The sequence below is a fragment of the Amia ocellicauda genome, chromosome 16 (genome assembly GCF_036373705.1).
Source record: "Amia ocellicauda isolate fAmiCal2 chromosome 16, fAmiCal2.hap1, whole genome shotgun sequence".
In the NCBI taxonomy this organism is placed as follows: Eukaryota; Metazoa; Chordata; class Actinopteri; order Amiiformes; family Amiidae; genus Amia; species Amia ocellicauda.
In genome coordinates, this window is record NC_089865.1 from 18,639,573 (window position 1) to 18,663,817 (window position 24,245).

The following is a 24,245-nucleotide window of genomic DNA, read 5'->3' on the forward strand; positions in this document are numbered from 1 at the left end:
TATCACTGGCAGGTCGGAAATAAAACTACACAAGAATGATACTGCCATACAGTGACGGATGGATTGATCCAAAGGAACAATTGCAATTGCGATTTTACTCAATCTGGCTGTGTTTCTGATCTCTGAAAGAAAACGAGGGTGGCTGAAGCCTGTTTTTGTTTCTTATTTTATTTTTTGCATTTCTGGGAATACAAAATGAGTATTTTGATGTAAAAAACAAACACAAAATCAAAAAAACAAAAAACACTATCGCATTGCTGGAGTAATGCAATTGTAAATATACAGCAAGCCTCCACTGGCACACCAAAATGGGATGATACTGCTTTCCACTACCGTTGAGACATGTTTATATGGTTATCCAGTGAAAGAGACACGCAGTACCTTTGGGGAAAGACCTTTTATGGAGTTGTGCCCTCATTGATCTCACATTGTACAGTTTGATTGCTAAGGTTAATTATTGGTCAACGCCTCGCCTATTTGTATTACCGCGGCGCGAAAGTTGAAATATTAAAAAGAAACAAACACACACACACATTGCCTTTGATTTAATTATTACCATCAACCCGAGTCTATTAGTTCTCCTGGCTACGGCTTTTGAAGGTGGAAGCAAGGAAAGAAAACCAACTTAAATAAATTAATAAACGACATGTTTCCATAGATCTATGTTTGTGCTGCGGTCTGGTTTTTAAATCACAATTTATAACTGTGGTAACTTAGCAGCTAAGTTATGATGTAAGTGACATCTCGAATGAAAAACCTTAACCTACGAATTAATAACGCAGGCTGAAAAGGTTGTTGCTACATTGATTTACTAATCCACACTATTATATTAGATAGATTCGTAAAGTAGCCTATACAATAACAACACAAATGATAGTGAAAGGATATTTGACCTGAGATCTGGACTGGAAATGTAATTTACCCGACGTGCACGCTGAGCACGTGTTGCACCAAATCAGACTACCTGAACCCGTCTTCATCCTCAAACCCAGAGGGCACATGTTGTTGGGCGTCGGTGTCATTTTATGGTGCTGTGGATTGCTGGGTCACAGACAGATGCAGCGCCATCAGGGCTTGCTGAAGGGCCGCTGCTGCGTCTTGTTCGGTGACCTGAAGGTTTTCCTGCTCAGGCCACCTGCCCCTTCCGCCCCGCCACCTTCACCGCCCCCCATGATCGGCCGAGACCCGGACAACCCCGCGAACGGAGCCCCTGGCGCCAGCAGCGTCGCCGACAACAGCACTCTGACAAGGGCCCCTCGGACAGAGGGCTGGACGGCCCCGCCGGCAGGGGGAGCCTCCGGACCGGAGGAGGAGGAGGAGGAGGAGGACGAGAGAGCGGAGGCTTGGGCTGGTGCCGCTCCGGAGCAGTCGGTCTCCCTGGTGAGCAGCACCTCTTCGGATGACTTTTCCAAGGGGAAATCGGACGAGCGGCTCTCTGTCGGCAGCGGCACTGACAGCGGCATCAGGACTCCTGTGTGCCGGATCTGTTTCCAGGGACCTGAGCAGGTATGGCGAGGAGACAGTGGACCTCGGTTGCATGTGTGTGTCAGGTTATAACTCTTCAGGATATAACTGATTTAAAGGTCTAAAGACGTTTTGCTCATGAGGTACACCACATTGATATGGATTACAACTTTCTAATCTGTGACAAAAGAATGACAGTTTGGCCCAAAATAGTTGTTGTACCACTTGTTGAAACCTTTGATAAAACTTAATTCTAGAAGGAAAACCTAGAATTTTCATGTTTACTGTATGATTTTTAACAACATGAACACATTGAACTACTTTATAAACAATAGCAGCTCCAAGTATGTAACTCCTCACTGTTGTTATCACAACTAAGGAACCCTAATGGCTACATAATAGTCTCACAGTCCAGGCAACAAGATTTATATTATGTTAGTAGAAGAAATGTAAAGTAAATAATGACCTGCTTGGTTCTGACAGAAGAAAAAACATTTGCTAGGGTTACAAGGATCTGATCTGGTCAGCCTTAATATTATTTAATCCATGTCTCTTTGGCAGAGAGTTGTCGATGTATGCAGTTGGTTGAGCACAACTGAAGTGTGACACTTTCTTAAGAATGGCTTCTCAGTTTGGCAGCATCTTTAGGCTCTTGCTAGATGTAAGTATGCAAGTATATGAGTAGCTAATATATTCTCTGGAGGCATTTTTAAGAGGATGAAGAAATCAGCTTTAATGCGATTTCTGTTGTGTTTGCATCTGAAAGTTTAAAGCAGACTTTCATAACATTTAGAATATAGAAGTTACAATAACCCAGTCACCCCACACTATTCCAAAGTTTGAAATTAAGCACTGTTTGTATTGCAGAGTAATTGTAGGAGTTAGTGAAAGGTTTTTGCTGTACCCATTATTACACCATTTTATTATATTTTACAAATAGAATCCCAGTTTATATTAATAAAATAAAGATGAAGGCTCCCATGCATAACTTTAATTAAAAGACGTTAATGGCACAGGAGAATGGCACTTTTAAAAAACCAAAGGCAGCAAAAGATGTTCTAATCAGATACATTCTGCTCACCCAAGATGAGATCAGAAAAGTAGTATTTGGCAGCTTCCCATTACTGCAGCATGCTTTATTTCCCCCTAGGGTTCACGGCTTTAAAACCAAAGAGTGGAACATTAATGATTTTTTAATGGCAGGAAAACTATTAATTGTTTAAATTCAAATGTATACTGCTCTGCTGTTGATGTAATTGTGTTACTATAGACTATGACTTCATGTGTACTGGTTGTTTTATGGCACTAATTGCTGGACTAAAATCTCTACATGTATGGCAGCCATTCCATTCCATTCATATTTTTATTTGGAATTTGGGAGAAATGTTGTCAGTAGTTTATAGAATAAAACAAAAATCTTCATTTTACTCAAACACATACCTATAAATAGTAAAACCAGAGAAACTGATACTTTTGCAGTGGTTTCTTAATTTTTTCCAGAGCATACATACATACATGCACACACATTTTTTTTTTAAATTTAGAACCTACTTTAACTTAATGCAATTCTGAGCTCTAGTTTCCCCAGTGTATCGGCAAACACAACCGATAATGTAAAGCTTCACTCGTCAGGATCATTTAATTTGTTCTTTTAGCATGTCAGCAAATTTTGTAGTGCTTCATAAACCAATTACATTGAGTAACAAACTGCATTTCATCATTTGGGAGATATTTCTAATGGAATATCGGTCATTTTACCTTTTTGTTTCCTTTATGCCTGAGAGATTGATAGTCTTGAACATAATGAAAATTAAGCTCTCAACGGATGAGCCCTCAAGCCATCTTTTTCATTGCAGCTCCTCAGTGACTGAAGGCTTTTACAGGCAGGAGAAGAAAAACTTAAACACTAATAAGTAGTTAGGAAGCTCTTTCCCCTGTGTGATTAATAATATGTACCACAAACAGGGCTATCAAAGTGCTGTATAACATCCCTTGGGTACCATTCATATGGGGGACAATTATATGCTTCAGGAAAAAGCATGCTACTAACCTATAGAATACTGTATACCACAGTTGTACAATCCTTGCACAAAACTATACATGTGTAGATGACTTTACAATAATATTTCATTTTAATTACTGATATACATGGCCAGAAAAAAGTTATTACCAGCACAAATTAATTATTTCCACTAAGAGCAGTTTCTGAGAGATAATTGAAGCCTATCACAAAGTACAAATCTGTACCCTAACATGGTTTAATGCTGCTTTCTACCATTTATAAATGAAGACCTGACAAGTTAATAATTTGCAATTTGCGGGTGGGTCAACATTTTTATTGGGTCTAGCCCTAAGTGTGGTAGGAAGTAAATTAGTGTGACACAAGGTTTGGAGGCCCAGTAGTGCAGACATGAGCACCACAGGAAAAAACTAAACTGTGTACTTTTCTTCACTGATTTCATCATGTACTGTCTGGAGGAATCATCTCGAATTTGTATTGGTCAGATCAGCTCAATCAGCTCACCTTGTAAAAGAAAGCTGAAAACTGAAGCAAAAAAAAAAGAACAGAAAATGACTAATACTCTGGAATGTGTAGGTAATAAGTTAAAAACTAAGCGCAGACAGCATAACCCAAACCTGTAAGGACCTGCTGATAATAGAGGAAGAAATTGCTCTCCAGAAACAATAAATCAGATCCAGCAAAGCAGCAACCCACAAAGAGAGAAATATACTGTTGAGGAGGGGTCCATCCGCTGAGCATTCAAACAGAAGCAGTCAGGGAAATTGTAAGTCAAATGCCTGGAAATTCTGAACCGAGTCGTGTTCCACTGTGAAAGTGCCCTGTTTCATATCATTTTCCCTGTAATTTAAATTCAAAAGCTGGTTCACTTCAGCTTTCCAGGTCAGACAGCAATCTTGTCACTTAATCCCAAAATATATTTTTTTAATGTAACTGCCACTCAGCGCGCTGCATATTAAACGGGTATTTAGTCACACTTGGCCTGTTAATATAAAACACTGCGGGAGCAAATCAGAACACAGTCTCTTTCAAATTACCCTAATCTGCACAGACGCCCCAATCCACAGCCTCCCCCTCTCCTACCCTCATCTTCTAATTTCAGTCAGGGCAGCTGTTGTATCCATATATTACAGAATGCAATTATATATTTTAATACAAAATCAAATATGTCTCTAAAAGTAGTATGCACACCAGACTTCTAAGTATATAAAACAATTATTCTTAGATTTCTTACATATATTATTTAGTTTCATCACATTCCAAAACACATTATTAAGTTCTTCCTCACAGTGGCTTAGATAAGTATTTTCCAGAGGTCTTACAAATATGCTATTTGCCAAATGGGAGCCCTATCTGTGAAGGTTTAGGATGATTTGTAAGCCTGTATTATACTGATCAAAGTAAGAAAGCTTTTAGTTGCACAATCAGTGGAAAAGCAAGGGCCTCCGCTCACTAAAATATATCCTCAGCTGTGTTAGAAATGAAAAACTTTTTCCTAAATCTGTTTTCAAAGGTAATTTGTTTAATTGCTGATTTTATTTCTCCAATACACTTTTGCCCATTTAAAAAACACAATCAAAAAGTCAAACTATTGTTATTTAAACTGTACTTATTTTTCAGTGATATCCTTTGGTTGTATTTGGTGAACTTTGATTCAGCCTACAGAGAACAGTAAAGGTTGCAGTTGTTTGAATTCCAGCTGTGTTGAGACAGAGGGAGTGCCTACTGTTACATGAAGTCAAGTATACGTATAGTTTAACGAACACTATTTAATCAATATATATGTATATGATGCTATGTAATACCTTGTGATTGACTTCTTGTATCACAATGTGGTTTATCTGCATATAAATAATAGATGTGTGAGCTTCCATCTTTGCAGAGAAAAAGTAATCAATGTTAAAACAATACCATTGCAAATCTTCAGCTACATTTCAATTGGATAGTTAACAAATATGATTTCAAACTGGAAAATAAAATCAACCAACCCAACATTTGTATTTGAGTGAGAAGCTAAGAATGGATGACTAGCTATTGAATCAACAATCCTACAGTTCATTGGTTTGCTCATCACAATACAAAGAAAGAATACAAGATTGTGTGACCGGGAGAGAAAAAAAACCACAAACAATGGCCTTGTAATTTGTCTTGCTGTTTACTGGTTAACTGGGATACATACAAAAGACACCCCTCAGCAATCCAAGCAAATTGGAAAGGCTGCAGAGAGCCAGAGCAATTGCATTAAAACGGACATGCTGAGGAAATTACAGGAGGGCGCCAGCAACATCAAATATCTTTTGAATCAAATAGATAGTGTTGTATACACTGGGATCAAGACTTGTGTAGAAAGAATCATAGGTCAACCTTACTACTTATTATCCACTGATATCCTGTCTCAATTTGACTGGCAGAAGTGCCTCTACAGCTTCCTTTGGCTAGAGTTTCGTCCCTGGGACAGAGAGCAGGACAGTTGGTATCCCAGCTGTTCGGGAGAGATTTAGGTAGGTCATGTTAAGGGAAGTGCTGTTTCTCTATTTCCCTGTAAGCCAGTTTTTTTTTTAGCACTGCTGCACTTCCACCAAAGTGTCCTGTTAATAAGCATTACATAACTTCAGTCCATCCTTAATATCCGAGCATTGTTAGCATCTCTGGTCTGCAGAAGGATCTGCTTGAAGTTTCGACTGGAAGCTGAGTGTCTGACACAATGTCTCTTTGGATGGTTATCGATATGAAATAATCTTCCATGCACTGTCTCACAGACCTGGGAGAGAAACTGCTGGAATCACAGTATAAGGTTATCTATATTTTTAAACCAACAACTCAATGTCCCATAAGCTCCACCCATTTAAAAAGATCAATCCTGTGAGCCATTTGGTGGTTTGTTTTCACCAATCTGTTCCCCTTTTAAGTACTTAAGCCTTGTGATACTCTGTCTAAACTGGTGCCATTTTAGGTGATGGTTTGCAGTGTTGGAAGATACTCAAAGCAGATAAAAACTCGAAACGATTTGCTGTATAAAAAGCAAGCTGAACTGAAATCCGTATTGACTTCTTAATTCTCCTCTCGACCCTTTCACTCTTTTAATAGGCCATGATCATTTGCTGTATGCAGTCAAAGGGCACCCATTTCCTGCTATAACAGCGATCAGCCTTAATAACAGACTTGCATTATTATTTATGGACATAGGCTAGTGTGACATTTATATGGAAATACCACATGTAGCACGGAGCTTCAGAACTGTAGCCAACTGGAATGAACTGTATTTTATTCCATCATGATATAGCAGTTTACTTTATGCCAACGTCCCATAATAAACCACGATCTTACTGAGTCAGAACAGAATGAAATCGTATGTCCTTCAAGTATGCTAATGATGTAGATGTAATTTATTGTACTGTGCTTCAGGCTGCTTCCTAGGATTACATCTCTTTTTTTTAAAGCTCCCCAGGATTCTGTTGCACACTTCAGAATGAGAAATTTGTTTTTTAATTGTGTACAAATTAATATTACGGTCTGCTGGAGCTTAAGGATAAGGACCTCCTGTTCACTGACTTACACAGTTGGCTGTGAGGAAATAGTTGCAGTTTATATTGTCTACATGTTCCTGTGTCTTCATTTCAAATGAGTCTGATTATACATTTATGTTTGCTCTACTTAGATTGTTGTTTGATGTTCTAGATTAGTATTCTGTCGGGGAAAATAAAAAGAGGTTCTGGATTGTAGGAAGAAAAAGGGGGGAAAGTAAATTAGCATGACACTTTACCTACAGTTGGGTCCCTAAATATTTGGACAGTGACACAATTGTCATCATTTTGGCTCTGTATGCCACCACAATGGATTTGAAAGGAAACAATCAATCAAGTGTAGACTTTCATCTTTAATTCGAGGGTAGTTACATTTGGGTGAACAGTGTAGGAATTACACACATTTTTATATGTGGTCCCCCCAATTTTAGGGGCTCAAAAGTAATTGGACAAACTAACATAATCATTAATTAAATAGTGAGTTTCAATACTTGGTTGCAAATCCTTTGCAGTCAATGACTGCCTGAAGTCTGGAACCCATAGACATCACCAGATGTTGGGTTTCTTCCCTGGTGATGCTCTGCCAGGCCTGCACTGCTTGTTCTTGGGGTGTTTTGCCTGCAGTTTTGCCTTGGCTGCTCAGCTGTCTCAGCTGTTCCATGGCCAGGTGTGTGTTATTCCCTCCTTAGTTCAATTACAGGTAGCAGATAAAAGGTCTAGATTTGATTTCAAGTGTGGCATTTGCATTTGGAATCTGTTGCTGTTAACCCTCAATATGAAGTCCAAAGAGCTGCCACTGCGAGTGAAGCAAGCCATCATTAGGCTGAGAAATAAAGACAGACCAATCAGAGAGAGAGCAAAAACATTAGGTGTGGCCAAATCAACTATTTGGTACATTCTTAAAAAGTCTTCTCTTGATTGTTGACTTTGACACAGATACGTCTACCTCCTGGAGGGTGTTCTTGATCTGTTGTGAAGGGGTTTTTCTTCACCAGGGAGGGAATTATTCTGTCATCCACTCACTAGTGCATTCTTTCTCTTTCAAAATTATGACACTTGTGTCACTGTCCAAATATTTATGGACTTAACTGTACATACCCCAGAGCCCAGTGGTAAAACATCATGACCTGAAGCCTGTGCCACACTGAAATGATATCCCACCTAATTTCTTCACATTTACATGAGGAATAGATGCTTTGTTTTTGTTTTTTGTTGCCATATTTGATGTAATCTCCTAACCAGAAGAACAACCAGAAATCCTGCAGAACACACAATTGGATATGGAAGCAAATACTCAATTAAATTACAGCTGATATTAATATTTCTTTAAGCACACATTCAAAGTAAACCAGCCTGTTTCCATTTGGGGAAATTCTGCACAGATTCGACAATTTTAATTTTATTAATACGTTTTATGGTTTCATTGTCAGTATGAGCTATTTTGTTGCCACTAGCTGACAATGTGAATGGCTGCATAAAGTCACACCTGGCTGGAATATCATTAGATGCAAGATTGAATATTTAAATTGAACTTTTTTCATCCCATTTAATTTCCATCACCGCACACCTTTATTTTTTTAATAAAAGTGCATTGAGTACAATGAACAGCGGTCCCCCAGGCACAAAATGCATCCATCCCAGATTTCACAAGAGCAAAAGGATTTATTTAAAACAATGCCTTTTATATTTAACTATGGAACATACTTACACATTTAAACAGTTTCTCTGGCATTTGCTTTCCTTCTTTCACACTTCGAACATGAATTTGGAGTTCCTCTAGCACTCTGACTGCATGCTGTTCAATATACCATGGACCACCCTGGTCTTATCACGGGTGAATTGAGAAAGGATTTTAATTGATTGGAACTGAGTGTCTTTACTATTAAATCATTTTTGTTCATTGGGATAGTAATAACATCAACAACAACAACAACAACAACAACAGCAACAATACTACTACTACTACTACTACTACTACTACTACTACTACTACTACTACTACTACTACTACTAATAATAATAATAATAATAATAGGATAAGTGGAAAGCAAGAATGTGCATGTACATATTTTTCAATAGTTTAAAGGTATGTAACAGTTTTTTTTTTTTTTTTTGAAAATGCAGAAATGATACAGATGTGTTACAGCTAAGCTATAAACCAGAGTTGGAAACTTCATATTCAGATGAAGGCAATCTCCTCCTAGTGCTCTGGGATTCTTCATGATGAGAAGTGCCATGTAAATGCAAATTATTCATGTATTATAAACATGTCTTCCATGATTTGTAAATCAATGTGTGGAACCGCAATAGAATGAGGGATTATTGTGGGATGATGGGAGTTTCAGGGTTATTCTCCTTCTTGTGTAGAGGGCCACTGCCACCAATTTAAGCTTGACCTTTGACATGGGGTCACCTGGGTTAATCTGGATTGATCACACAAGGAGAGAGATGGCCATTGTGCAAGAAGGTGTAGATGGAAGAAAAACCAATGTCTCAGATTGTAGTGAGATGGTTTCCTGATTTCAGAGATACCGAAAAAACTGACATTTTAGCACTAGAGCAGAAAGCTTTGACAGTGTCACCGCGTTACAGTAAGAGTCTCTCACAGCTCCTCTTTTTGATCAGATGTACCACTTGGGCTTTGGGTGACTGCAGGGTGAGTTAGCTTGCCTCCTGGTCTGTGCATCACAGTTCAAGTAAAAGGGTCCCTTCGGGAGCAACTGAGACACTGGCTACATTCGTGCCGAGGCGGTCCTCTGGAATGAAAATGTAATGGCTTTTTTTCCCTTACATGAGTCAGTCCCTGGTCGGGCATAAATTACTCTCCATCTCTGTTGCCATGCTGATAGTCTGCAAAGCTGCTCAGCTGTACTCCATACCCAGATTTACACTTATCAACAGACAGCATTAGAGGAGATACAGGGCCAAGTGCCAGGCTCTCGCTGCCTCTACACTTTCTCTGACATACAGCTGCGTCTTTCAGGTTTTCGAGTGGGTTTTGAGAATAAAAAGAAATGCTCCTTTTTTCTTATTTTTGTTTTAAATTGCAAACCTGCTTTGTAATTGTATTTTAACTATATCATAGTGGTTTAGTGACTGAAGATGCACCTGTTCTTAGCAGCTTACTCTTCCTAGTTTGCACCACACACTTACAATGAGACATAACAAGAAATGAAAGTCAGCAAAATGTTTGTATATGCTGTACGACAGTCCTCCAAAAAGAACTAGTGTGATAATAATCTAACATGGTACCTCAGTTATTCCCGTAACACTATCCTTTATATGATTGTATTGTGAGTTACCAGGGGCTCAAACCTGCAAGGATAAGTCAAAGTTGTACTTCGCTGAGTACAGATCATACTCAACAATTACAGGGAATGTTAGATATTTAAACAAATTAGGCACAGAAAGTAGGCCAAAAGCAGAAAGACTGATTATTTAACAGGCCTGCCCTATCCAACATAGAGTGTGACAGACTGTTGATATCAGATTCCACATGAAATCTCTCATATCAATGGAGACACTAAGGAGAAGTATTTTCTGAGGTATTATGGTGGGGAGAGCTTAAACACAAACACCTATGCTATGTTGAAGCAATGACAATGTCACAAACCTCTAGGTTGGGCACTTAACCATGAAGATACACTGAATACAATGTTTTGGTCACACATATTTTTTGAGCTCCCAGCAGAAATAGTATGTGAGAAGAAAAACAAACATGTGCAAGATTGTCAGTGTGTTACATAGTGTCTACAATAAAGCATAGGTGCACTAATGTGAAGATTCCAGATTACCTGCTACAGCAAAACAGATCCTATTGTAAATGCACAATTTTAATTTTCAACGTCATCCAATATGCTCAGAGAGGTTGAAAGGCATTTTTACTCTTGAGAACTACAAGAACAAAAGAAAGAAAGAAAGAAAGAAAAGTAACTTAGTTACTGAAACCTTAACCTTATTGATATTGTGGTGATATATGGTTGCAGTACAATTCCAGGAAAAAAACTATGACAATGTAATAAACAGAAATGTTACAACACAGTTACTACAGTTGTATTACTCATTTAAACACTGAGCACACTTTATTAAGGACAACACGTCTCCTTTGGTCTTGTGTAGTTAGTATTTGGGTAACATATTTACTGGATATATATATAAATACCTTATCATTTGCTGTTTCAAAGCTCACTTGCTAACTCCCTCCCCCCCACAAATTAAAAGTGTATGTTTCTGAGTGAAGTGAGAGGAAATTGGAGACGTTGGCAGAATGTCGACTCCCTGGGCTAAGACAAGCACTTTGACCGAGTATAAATAGTGTCGCCAGCTAGGTGTCATACTTTTAAGTAAGCATGATTTACGCTGACAGACAAACCAAACAACAGGGCTCAGAAGGATGTATTTGGACAGTGAAAGCTGAATGTACAACACTTCCTGTCGGAGTAAAGAAGAGTATCATAAATAACATTTTGAAAAAACAAAACCATTGTTGACACTCTCATATATAGGCTACACCCACCCTGTGTGTAAAGGTTTTTGTTTCTGATGTATAATTCTCCTGTGACTGAATCAAATGATCCATTATTAATTTAGTACCACCTCTTCAGATCCACTTAATATGGCCCTATTTGTTCACCAATTAATATTAGACTTTCAGCATTATCAATCCTATGAACCCAAATGTCAGAAACGTGTTGCAGAAAGAAAACAATTCATACCATCTAGAACATGGGCAGATGCCAAGACTTCATATGAGACACAATCAGTTGTATGAAAACATACTGGGAAAGATTAAGTAAACTGATTTTAGTTCATGGTATTTTTGACTATGTTGCTCTTCTACTGTAAGCATGAATATTTTAAATACACCCAAATATGGTTTAATTCATATTTTAATTCTTAAATCTGTATTTATGTTCAAATAAATGTCCAAGAGTTAACTTTTCTCCAAATACTTATTGGCCATTTTTCATGATTCTGTGCAAAAATAGGAGGTGTCAGCTCCATATAAACAGAAAATGTGCCTAAAACAGGCCCACTGTCATAAAAAAATACTTTCCTGTTCAGCACTGACGTTGAGTACTTTGTTTCAGTGGACATACTAAAATGTGGGTAATTTGAGCAAAATGTTTCTTTCAAGAAGTACACCTACAATAAGAATATGTCAATCATATAAATGTTCAAGACTATATGACAAACTGAAGACCTCTAAAATATATTAGCTTTTCTTTTTTTATCGAAACTGTCTATAAGATAAGAGCATTTAAACACAAAAGTGAGTATGTACATATATATATTTTCATAGTTGTACACTATTAACATAAATGTCTATCAAGGAGGGGTCAGGCTTATTAGGTCAAACTATTTATAAATCAGGTTTGTAAATCTGTTTCCCGGTGCTTCCATTGTGAAACAGCCTCTGCTGGGCTGCCTGAGATAATGGCGACAGTTCAGCTTAGAGAGCCCATGTGTGATCCCTGACACTTGTCTGTGATAACCGCTGCCTGCCAGCCCACGGCCCCAACACCCACAGACCTGCCAGGGCAGCAAACTGATTCTCCTTCTGTGAACCGGGATCATGACACTCAATATTGACAGCCATTGGCTTTTGTGAAGAGGATTGAGCTCTCAGTCCATTAGCACCCTGCTCCCACTGCGAGAAATTTAATTACACAGCGGTAATCTCATCTCATTAGAATACTCGGCAGCTCCATCCCAGCAGCTGGCAAGGCAATCTGTATTCTGATACCTTTGCCCTGGTCTCTCTCGCTTTCTCTCTCGCTCTCTCTTTCTATGCTAGACAAGGAATAAACAGGATTTATTTGCGTTGTTTAGCAAAGTGATTCTCCAGCTTACTTTAAGTCTGATAACCTTTCTGCAGTCTGATGTCTTCAATACCTCATACGAAATGATCAGCTGTGAAACCAACTCTCCAACTCCAGCTCTTACAAATATACTTATAACTTACAGATATACTGCCAGATTCGATTCAGTAAAACACAATTTGTATGTCATAGAGGGAGGTATTATTTTAAATCATTTAGAACATCATAAGTGGGGCCTCAGTACATTATTTGAATATATCAACATTAAAAGTTAAGTTAAGCCTCACTCAGCTGGCTTTCACCCCTGAGATTGGGTGGAAGGGGTCTTGACTTACAGATAGGGACTTTCTCTCAGGTTCAGTTTGAGAACTGTGGTTGAAAAATGCGAGTGTGTCTCTGAGAGTATGGATGTGTATTGGGCCCGACCGTCACAGCTAATGTGCTGCACAGACACTTCATACACAGTGACAGGCACAGCTTTATGGGAGACTATGAGCACAGCATTCTCCTGCCTAGTTACAGAAGATCAGCACTCTTGTATTGATCGTGTCATGACAAGACAAATTGACAGCAAGTCACAGCCTACCACAGCATGACGTCGGCTACAACGGACGCCACAGTGCTAAAGAACAGAGGTATAACAAAGCATTAGGAAGCAGCGAACCATTAACCCTTGAGCTTATGTGCTGCTGAGAAGGAGTCGATTCATGTCATTCAAAGCCCTGAGGTGCTGTGAGTTTTCACAGTGGGTTAGCCTAGGCCACTTGAAGGTACATCCCTTTCTATGCTCATTTCTTGTGTTTGGATTTATTTTCAATTTGAACTTACTAAATTTGGATAGAAAAAATGGTGAGTGATGCAATATGCCTAATGTGCCTAATTCATGTTGGTGAAAATAATAAGAATCAGTGTTACTTGGCTTTTATAGCATTTGTTTGGTTGTAAACTATACGGATCTCACTCCCGATTATAAGGTTTTAGATTTTTAACAAGAATTCAAAAATAATTTAGGTATACACTCACCTAAAGGATTATTAGGAACACCTGTTCAATTTCTCATTAATGCAATTATCTAACCAACCAATCACATGGCAGTTGCTTCAATGCATTTAGGGGTGTGGTCCTGGTCAAGAAATCTCCTGAACTCCAAACTGAATGTCTGAATATGAAAGAAAGGTGATTTAAGCAATTTTGAGCGTGGCATGGTTGTTGGTGCCAGACGGGCCGGTCTGAGTATTTCACAATCTTCTCAGTTACTGGGATTTTCACGCACAACCATTTCTAGGGTTTACAAAGAATGGTGTGAAAAGGGAAAAACATCCAGTATGCGGCAGTCCTGTGGGCGAAAATGCCTTGTTGATGCTAGAGGTCAGAGGAGAATGGGCCGACTGATTCAAGCTGATAGAAGAGCAACTTTGACTGAAATAACCACTCGTTACAACCGAGGTATGCAGCAAAGCATTTGTGAAGCCACAACACGTACAACCTTGAGGCGGATGGGCTACAACAGCAGAAGACCCCACCGGGTACCACTCATCTCCACTACAAATAGGAAAAAGAGGCTACAATTTGCACAAGCTCACCAAAATTGGACAGTTGAAGACTGGAAAAATGTTGCCTGGTCTGATGAGTCTCGATTTCTGTTGAGACATTCAGATGGTAGAGTCAGAATTTGGCGTAAACAGAATGAGAACATGGATCCATCATGCCTTGTTACCACTGTGCAGGCTGGTGGTGGTGGTGTAATGGTGTGGGGGATGTTTTCTTGGCACACTTTAGGCCCCTTAGTGCCAATTGGGCATCGTTTAAATGCCACGGCCTACCTGAGCATTGTTTCTGACCATGTCCATCCCTTTATGACCACCATGTACCCATCCTCTGATGGCTACTTCCAGCAGGATAATGCACCATGTCACAAAGGTCGAATCATTTCAAATTGGTTTCTTGAACATGACAATGAGTTCACTGTACTAAACTGGCCCCCACAGTCACCAGATCTCAACCCAATAGAGCATCTTTGGGATGTGGTGGAACGGGAGCTTCATGCCCTGGATGTGCATCCCACAAATCTCCATCAACTGCAAGATGCTATCCTATCAATATGGGCCAACATTTCTAAAGAATGCTTTCAGCACCTTGTTGAATCAATGCCACGTAGAATTAAGGCAGTTCTGAAGGCGAAAGGGGGTCAAACACAGTATTAGTATGGTGTTCCTAATAATCCTTTAGGTGAGTGTATATATATATATACACTCACCTTAAGGATTATTAGGAACACCATACTAATACATGATGGATCCATGTTCTCATTCTGTTTACGCCAAATTCTGACTCTACCATCTGAATGTCTCATCAGAAATCGAGACTCATCAGACCAGGCAACATTTTTCCAGTCTTCAACTGTCCAATTTTGGTGAGCTTGTGCAACTTGTAGCCTCTTCTGTTGATACACCAAGCATTTATTACCAGAATTGATTCCGTTCCCAGAATGTAGAAAATCAATATAAACCAATAAGGATTGTGAAGAAAACAATTCAGTGTCAGTTACATCAGATACATGAGCTGTTAATGGGCCTTCAGAACTGGCCAACTGAGGTTGCCTCTCTTCCCGGTGTAACCAGAATTTGCCCCTTTTATCTGTACCTGTAGGGGGAGCTGCTGAGCCCATGCCGCTGCAGTGGGTCAGTGCGCTGTACACACCAGCCCTGCCTAATCAAGTGGATCAGTGAGAGAGGATCCTGGAGCTGCGAACTCTGCTACTACAAGTACCAGGTCATCGCCATCAGTACTAAGAACCCACTGCAGGTCAGTGCAGCCCGAACTGCGGGGCAAGAAAAACACACTCACTGGGCCTCTCCACTCAACACCTCCTACAACTCGAGAACTGATCAGTACATACCAGCACAAAGAGGTCACTGTAATGACAATTATTTTGTGTGAAATTAATTGATTTAGTTTCCCATATCAGCTTCTTGTTACTATCGTTACTATCGATCATTTTATAAGAACATAAGAACATAAGAAAGTTTTCAAATGAGAGGAGGCCTTTCGACCCATCATGCAAAAAATTTTCCTTGAACACACAGTCAATTATGTTCAATTATGAAAGTACCCGTCCCCCACACACCCAAAAAAACACCTTTTTACAGCAGATTGTGAATTATTATTTGTACTTCCCTGCTTAACTCTACTTTTCAGAACTCTAATTTCAGCACTCTAATTTATTAACACAATTAAGACAATGAATTAAATACAATGACAAAATACAATTTAACAGAAGGAGTGTGTATTCATTTCCACTTGCGAAAGTTCCAATTCCCATTTTTTACACAACCTTAATGAATATACTCCAGGTCTACAAAATAGCATGTTCATCCCCAGATTCCCTTTGATTCTTTAAAGCTCTTGGTATTGAAAGGTGCTGACCATGTTCCTGTTGGCTCTCAGTGGCAGGCTATATCCCTGACCGTGATTGAGAAGGTGCAGATTGCGGCTGCCATCCTAGGCTCCCTGTTCCTCATCGCCAGTATCTCTTGGCTCATCTGGTCGTCCCTCAGCCCATCGGCCAAGTGGCAGCGGCAGGACCTGCTCTTTCAGATCTGCTATGGCATGTATGGCTTTATGGACATAGTCTGCATTGGTGAGTGGTTCTGTTGACCTCTTTTATTTCCTACGCCCGGACAAGGCTTTGAAATGTAATTAAAATATAATCCCCTGTCTGGAGCACTCAGACTTGTAATGTTGTTTAACACACATGCTAAACATGGTGTCATTGCGACCATCAAGTGTCGTCAAGTCTGACCACTGACCTGTCTGAATTATTTAGAGTAGAAGTTCACTGTCTGGGACTACAGCTCTTAGATCAACACTGGGAGAACAGATAGCGTTACAAGCTATAATAATTAGGGATAATTTGATAAGTATCATAAGGCAACAGCCTGGACAAATTGCAAGTAGAATAGATCTCTTCCCAAGAAAACACAACAGTGAATATGATAATTACACCATCCCCATAGCCCACCTCCATCAGGTTTGTTGTCCAATTTCCATACATCGGTACTCCTTATAATTAAATTTACTGGATCATTTTCCCGCTGAGTTGCAGCAGCAGACAAAAAGAGACATATCTGCTTTCACTGCTTTTTCATTTCCAGTTTGGGAATCTCCCTTGATTTCGGTCACCACAGTTGGGAATGCAGTGTGATTCTCATTTTATTTCACCACACGTAGCCCACACTTGAGCTCAGAGAAAAAAGGAGTCAAGTGACTCTGTGTCCTCAGTACTCACTGATTGGACAGAACAGCCAATGCCTCATTGAACCTTATGCGCAAGAGGTCGGCAAAACATTGACCCTGAATGGGACGCTCTCTTCACCAACCCAATGTTGCTGGCCTCTTCAGAAGCCCTGTCGGTGCAAGATATAATAATGAGTAACTGCCTCAATTGGCCATTGATGTCCTTAGCTTTTCCCCAGAGCAGTAAATGAGAACTGAACTAGGATCAACTGGTCCCCAAAGATAAAAGGGCTGTATTAGTCATTTGACAGACATTAAATATATTTAACTCTGCTGCCAGGCAGTATATCACTCTGTGTTAGCCCCAGCTGATTTTCACCAGATGCTTTTACTGTCATAATTGTACTTTTCTTGCCATCCAGCATGTTGCTTTTAGTCCACATCAGACAAGCCTCTCTTTCAAGATTCAAACCCAGACAGCCATTGCTGCAGGAGGGTTCACCTCCTGCTCGCACCTCTGACACTGCACTGGAGGGCATGGTGCTGCGAATGATAAAGTGATTCCTATTAAAACAATTTCGCAATCCTTCTGGACAATTGAGGAGTTTTGACATTATTAACACGGACTTATAAAATGCAGAATGTTCATGCGCATGAACTGCATGTCTAGTTAATATATTATACTCCTTCTTAGTGCCAGGAAATGGTGAGGCATGCCACAGTTGGTATTGATTTCTGATGCTTTTCAAATATCATTAAGCTAAAGAGACAAAAAAAAAACATATCTTGCTCTTTGAATTCACCGATGTAAGGCAAGAAAATGAGAGAAACAAACAAACAAAATCAGAGTCTGAATCTGCTGTAATAAAACTACCAATAAAATTCAATGGTTGACTTGAATAACTATCTTGGCATTTTCAAGCAACCTTTCATATGGTATAGTAAATGCAGTGCAGCTCAGGAAGCTATATACCATCGCATTTTTACTAGGGCTCGTAAAAGCAAATTTCACATCCAGCACAATTGAAAAGAAAGAATAATAGCTCCCATCAAACTGCTTGGGCACTGTGGGATGTCAATCAGAATTCATACAGGACTGTTTGCAGGATATGTGGGCTTGTTAATTTGGAGTCTGTGGTTGTTTTAAATGCAGGCATTTGGGATTAGATTTAACTCAAAAGGCTGGTAACTGCACCACTGAAAATAAATAAATAAACAAACAAATAAATAAAAATCATACCTGTCAGTAATTAATTCTCGGCTCTCTTAGCCATGTTGTCGTATTGTATCTCACAATGCAGGCTTTATCTTGAGTGGAGACAATGTTTATCTGCTGTAGCATAATTCTGCTTCAAGGGTTGCCTTAAATTCACCAAAAGCTAGTCTATTTTGTATTGCAAAAAAAATGAAATAAATCAAGAAACTATATATATATATATATATATATATATATATATATATATATAAAAGAAAATCCTACAGGTATATCCCAGTATATAATCCATCTATTATTTTATCAATCTATATGAATGTATTGCACATAGATTGCCTTTTATAATAATTAATGTAGTGAAGTTGTAAAAACCTTGAAGCATGCTCGTAGGATGGGCTGAGGTTTTTCTCCCATTGTATAACTAGTGTAGCAAAGCTCCTTTACCCTCCTTTAAGGGTGTGTAAGCCTATGGTAAGCCTTTATATGGCATCTCTGGGCCTTCTTTTTCATCCACTTGCTTTCCTTTTGAGGAACAGAATGGATTTTTAATCTTCCTTCAAAAGCTGTTTGTTCCCTCTGTCCCTGGCCTCTGATCTCGTGGTGGTTGATAAAGTCCTGCTGGGAATCAGGACTGTTAGTTGATGTATGCCACAAGTCTGAGGGGGGAAAAAAGTGTCCAAAATAAACTGGAATTGAATAGTTCACAATTTCTACACAAATAGGTCTCCAGTACAAATAATGAGAGTGCTGTTCTTAACTACAGGTGAAGGAAGCATAAATGGCCTGGAACGCATCTTTGTGCAAAAACAAGTCTCTCACTCCCCGAGTTCACACATGAACTTCACACTCAGTCAGGTGACATTCAACGATTGGTTTGTTTTTTGAAAGAGGCAGAATATTGATGATGAAAGGACACACTTGCTGGAAAAAATAGAAATAAAGGAAAGAGATATAAGTATTTTAAATGAGAAGAAATTCTTGGGTAGTAGTTCTAACTATTAGATACCCATGAAATTAGTCAACTGTTGGCTTTATAGCCACAACCAACACTTAGCTTAGTTTCTTTGCCCAGGTGGTCAAAAAGACTTGTTCTGGGCTCCTCACACATTGCAAAATAGTGCGGGTTATGGTAACTAGAAAATACGGAGCAGAGTTACTTAGCAAGCTCTCTCCAGTAACAGAGAACCAGCTGTTGATTCCATTATTTGGCCGAGCTGTGTAACCGTCTGTGACACAATGAAATACAGATGTGGGCTGTCACGCAGTCCCGCGGTGCGGAGGTGTATGTGTTCAGTCTCTGGAACAGCACACCGGCTGACAGCTGTGCATAACCAGCAGCACTCCGTGAACCGTGAGACACCAGTTTAGTACATGGCGATATACGATGGCACACTGACCTCTCTCAAACTGGTGTCCCACATGGAATAGTCAATACTTAGGAAGAAATCTTCTTCCAGAAATCAAGTTTTTATATCGTTACTGACCATCAAACGTTTGGTTTGTTGCTCGTTTGTTATAGCTCTGCACAAAGCATGATCAGAGGTGTGCCTGAAATGGTGGAGGGGATCCAAGCAAGCGAGTCCCTGACCGCACACGCTACATATGTACCAGATATTTGAAGACTGTGTTTGTCTGTGTATGGCGCTGGGAGAGTGGGGCTGAGCGTGGATTTAGGAGAGTGTTGCCTTGGTATAGGTTGGCTTATTAAAGGTGGGGGAGTCTTGCACTGAGTTGATGAGAGTGACGGTCTTTCATGATAAATACTGCAATGGGACCCAGGGATTATTAATTATCTTTGAAGAGATGGAGAAGATGTATTGGCCGTAGTCCAGGAGGTCATTAACCTGCACTGTCATTAACTCCACACTTTGCAGAGATTAACTTGTCACCTTGTAGCCATTAGGATAAGGATTGTCTGAAATTCTTTGATCTGAGAGAGTGTGTGTGTGTAGGTGTGTGTGTGTCTAAGAGAGAGAGAGAGAGAGAGAGAGAGAGAGAGAGAGAGAGGGAGAGAGAGAGTGGAAGAAGGAGAGAGCTCTGTGCCTTCATATAACCTAGATGCCACAAACAGAAATGTGCAAGCAAGGAAGTAAATCACTTAAAGCACTGGCATGTGTTAAGAATTCAGATTTTAATCAATGTGTGTTATGGTTTTATTCAATCACCATTCTGTTTTTATACTCTCTCTCTCTGTGTCTCTCTCAGTCACACATACTATGAATGAGCATCTCAGTAATGAAACAGATAACTCTGTTATGTTTTACACATTTTGCTAACACTGAGAAACTGCAGAAACAAATAATGTATCATACATTTAATCTAATATAATTCTATGAAATTTAGCACGTAAGGATGTTTCATGAAAGTTGTTTAAATGACATTGGACTATGTATTCATCAGTATCCATTATAATTTCATTTTTTGTGTTTGTAAATACAGATTTATACAACAAGATCAAATATCACATTATTCATATTCCTGGTATTTTGATATGAAGGATCATTGCAGGCTAGAGATAATAACGTTGTTTGTAATTCAAATTCACACTATGCAAACTCACCCCCGAGTTATTTATTCTCTCTCTTAGTCAGCTAAATATCTTAACATATTCTGGTGACCTCTTCGTTACCTTAATTAATTTTCATTATTCATTCATTGCAATTAATTTGTAATTCTGGCTTTTGCTGATAAAGGAAACAATCTCCAAAACCATTCACAAGCTTTGACTTCCAATTACATTTGCACAATTATGAGCTCTCCAGGTGGGTCTGTGAACTCATGCAGAAACACACACACAAAATAACCCCAGCCCTAACCCTGACTCTCACCGAAACATGAACACTGACCTTAACAGTAAAATACACGCATTACAAAATGCCAATATCTGGAGATGCTGGTTAGAATTATCAATATATTCTTGCAAGTCCCTCTCCACCATAGATAAGGGTGTCTGCTAAGAAATAAATAATAATAATAGATAGCCTACTTAGGCACAGTAGATGTGTCTCGAAACTGACTTCACTGATGAGACGTTTAGTTACAGCTGAGTCCAGCAGCTATTCACACATCAGTCACACATCAGCATACACCAATTTGCGTCTTCATTTGCTCATCGAGTTCCCGGGTGCCGTTTTCCGCTGTCATTATGCACGTTCACAAAAGTGTAGTCATTCCCTTTCTGGCAGTGTGTCATTTTTCCTTGGGAGGCCATCCACCCTTTCATTTGTCAGAATCCCAAATGGGGACATATTACAGAACAACAACAATCTTGACATGGGGGTAACTGAGGAATGCAAGTGTTAAGTGAACAGCTCTGAGACTGCTAGAAGAGAGTGTGCTGAACTGTTGCTCCCTCCCTGCCTCTTCAGGGCCACCATACATTCTCTCTGTCTCCCTCTGATAATCAAACGGATATGGGCCTTGTTTTATTCTTGCTCTGTGCTTGTTACTGCGTTACATCCATTGGTACCCTTTCAGGTTGGTATCTCAAACACAGTCTGACATGATAGGTGGGAAGTTTAAGGAATTTGGCTACTTTCTTATAAGGGTGACATTGCTTTGGTTTGGCAGCTTCCTGTTTGAAATCTCTGTCTGAGGGTGACTGAATTACCTTATATAGGTCCCACTGGTCTTAAACTGTCCATGTTAATTTCCAGTCCAGAACATCTCTTCCAACTGTGTTCAATAATTTAAGCCCCATTATTTGTTTTTCTTTTTTTTGTGGCAAATCTGTTTCTTTATTTCTTGGTATTCTGACCACCTACTCAGACGTAAAATTGCTTCGCCCATACACAATAAGTCAGAAACAAAGCAGGCGAATTCTAAAGAAATAAAACTAGTTCTTAAACAGCTCAGTATGAAATGACAAGAAAATGTTCGCTTTTCTTCCCTTAATGCTGTAATTACCACTTGAATCTATTAGCATAAGCCTGACTTAATTCTTCTATGAAGCCACAGCATTTCACAAATACTTGAATTCAAAGCAGCAGCAGGATTTAAAATTTCTGTTTGCGTTCATCTATGGGCTGGGGATGGATACCTAGGCTTCAAAGTGAGTCGTATTTGTACTTGATTATGACCTTGACCGATATACTGATGAGCACTGATGTAACAAGGCAGTTTATGGTAGCATTTGCCATGTTAACATCCCAGAGCTTTGGGAATGTCCATGTGGTAAAAGCTACAAAGAAAATTAGGTTGCTTATCAAACAGTGGATGGTGGTTGATGCAGAGACATACTTGATAAGATACCGACTTTGAGGAAACTTGCCAAAAATAATGAGTGGAATAGTATAGCACATTTTCTTGTCAATTTTCCCGCTTTCTAATTTCAGTGGGAGAAATCAATAGGCAATTTTTAGATGGTAATGAGCTTACTGTGGAAAATCTAATTGCACATATTTAAACTTTGGAAATCAGCACCCTGGTCACATCGACCCAGTGCACCCCAGCATGCTCAGTGGATTGTCTTCTCCCAATGCAACCCCCTGATACAATTAATGTGTTATTATTGCATCTTACATTTTATTAATTTAATAGGAACGCTCTGTTCCCCAAAACAGCAATGACAGTGCTGGTGCTTTAGCAGAAACACTAATTTACAGCAAGTCACTGTTGCACGGCAACACAAATAATACGTGACTCATCTGTTAGCCTTTTGTCAAGGTGACTACCATTAATACTGGAGTAAATTGTCTGGATGTTGAGCAGGAGGAGAGATAAAATGGAAAGGCAGTTTCTAGTGCAATTTGTTTTTTCTTTCCAACTTGCTGTGATGTTCCACTCCCTGCAAATGTAACTGATTCACTGATCCTAAATCAGAGGAAGAGCAGAGACAGAGTTGCAGACGCACATTTGCCCACGACCTGTCTCCAGGCAGCTGTTAGAGATTAAGCAGAAAACACACGGTCATGTTTGTACAGTGTATGTCTGTGGTACCAGTGTTCGGCATGAATTAGTGTGTATTTTTGAAAGGATAGCTGGCTGCTGTAGTGCCAGGGACACAACCACCTGGTAAGTCTGCTCTACCATGAACTATTAACAGTATTCTGTTTGTCCGCTGGCCATGTGAATAAATGTAAGTGGTAGTTGTGAAAGGCATTGACTCTCTGTATTTTTTGTGTGATTTATCTCTGTGTGTGTGTTTCCCCCAGCTCTGATCATCCACGAGGGACCCTCAGTGTATCGCATTTTCAATCGTTGGCAGGCCGTCAACCAGCAGTGGAAGGTGCTCAACTATGACAAGATCAAGGACAGCGAGGACCAAAAGACTGGGACCAGCACGAGGACCCTGTCGCTGCCCATACAGGGGAGCAGCCAAGCTGGGGCCGCCTCCACCTCTACTTCCTCTCTCACTATCGGTGCCACTGCAGCCCCCGTCACTTCAGCCACCCCCACAGCAACTGCCACCACAATGACGGGGCTTACCCAAGGCTCTTCCCAAGACAATGGGTCTTCTCTCTCTGACCACCACTGTGCGTACTCCATCCTGCACCTCCTCAGCCACCTGAGGCAACAGGAGCCCAGGGGCCAGCCCAGTAACAGCAACCGTGAGCTGGTCATGCGAGTAACAACGGTCTGAGGATTTTGTTTTTCCTTTGAGGCCTTATTTACATACTGTAGTAGAGAGGGAGGCACTTTTTGTCTGTTTCTAAAAATGGAAGGAAGAGAGGCCATGCCAGCCAGGGTAATACAATTGCAGGATGAAAATTGGGGGGGTGGGGGGGGTACTGACACTTTTTGGCTTCAGTGAGAGAAAAGAGTTGTGAGAGTTGTGATTTGTTGTATTGGAAAGGGCTTGTTTATAGCTTTACACATTTTGGTGCCATGGTCCTCTGAGAAAACAGAGATGTTTCTAAGGATAGGTTTCCGTTTTATAAAGTTCTAGTACTTATTTCAAAAAGATTCAGGGATTCAAATAATTCAGGTGGAGTTGGAGCTTTAAGGGACCGTTCACAGAGTTGTTC

The 24,245-nt window shown here is 39.8% G+C and overlaps 1 protein-coding gene across 1 annotated transcript; it reads left to right on the plus strand.

Annotated features, from left to right (window-relative positions):
* Positions 1-263: 263 nt before the first annotated feature.
* Positions 264-23,955, plus strand: LOC136711424 (E3 ubiquitin-protein ligase MARCHF4). Its single transcript, XM_066687688.1, has 4 exons — positions 264-1,506; positions 15,480-15,635; positions 16,278-16,470; positions 23,433-23,955. Exons 1-4 carry the CDS (start codon positions 1,000-1,002, stop codon positions 23,858-23,860), a joined length of 1,284 nt encoding a protein of 427 aa, XP_066543785.1. The 5' UTR covers positions 264-999; the 3' UTR covers positions 23,861-23,955.
* The last annotated feature ends 290 nt before the right edge of the window (positions 23,956-24,245 follow it).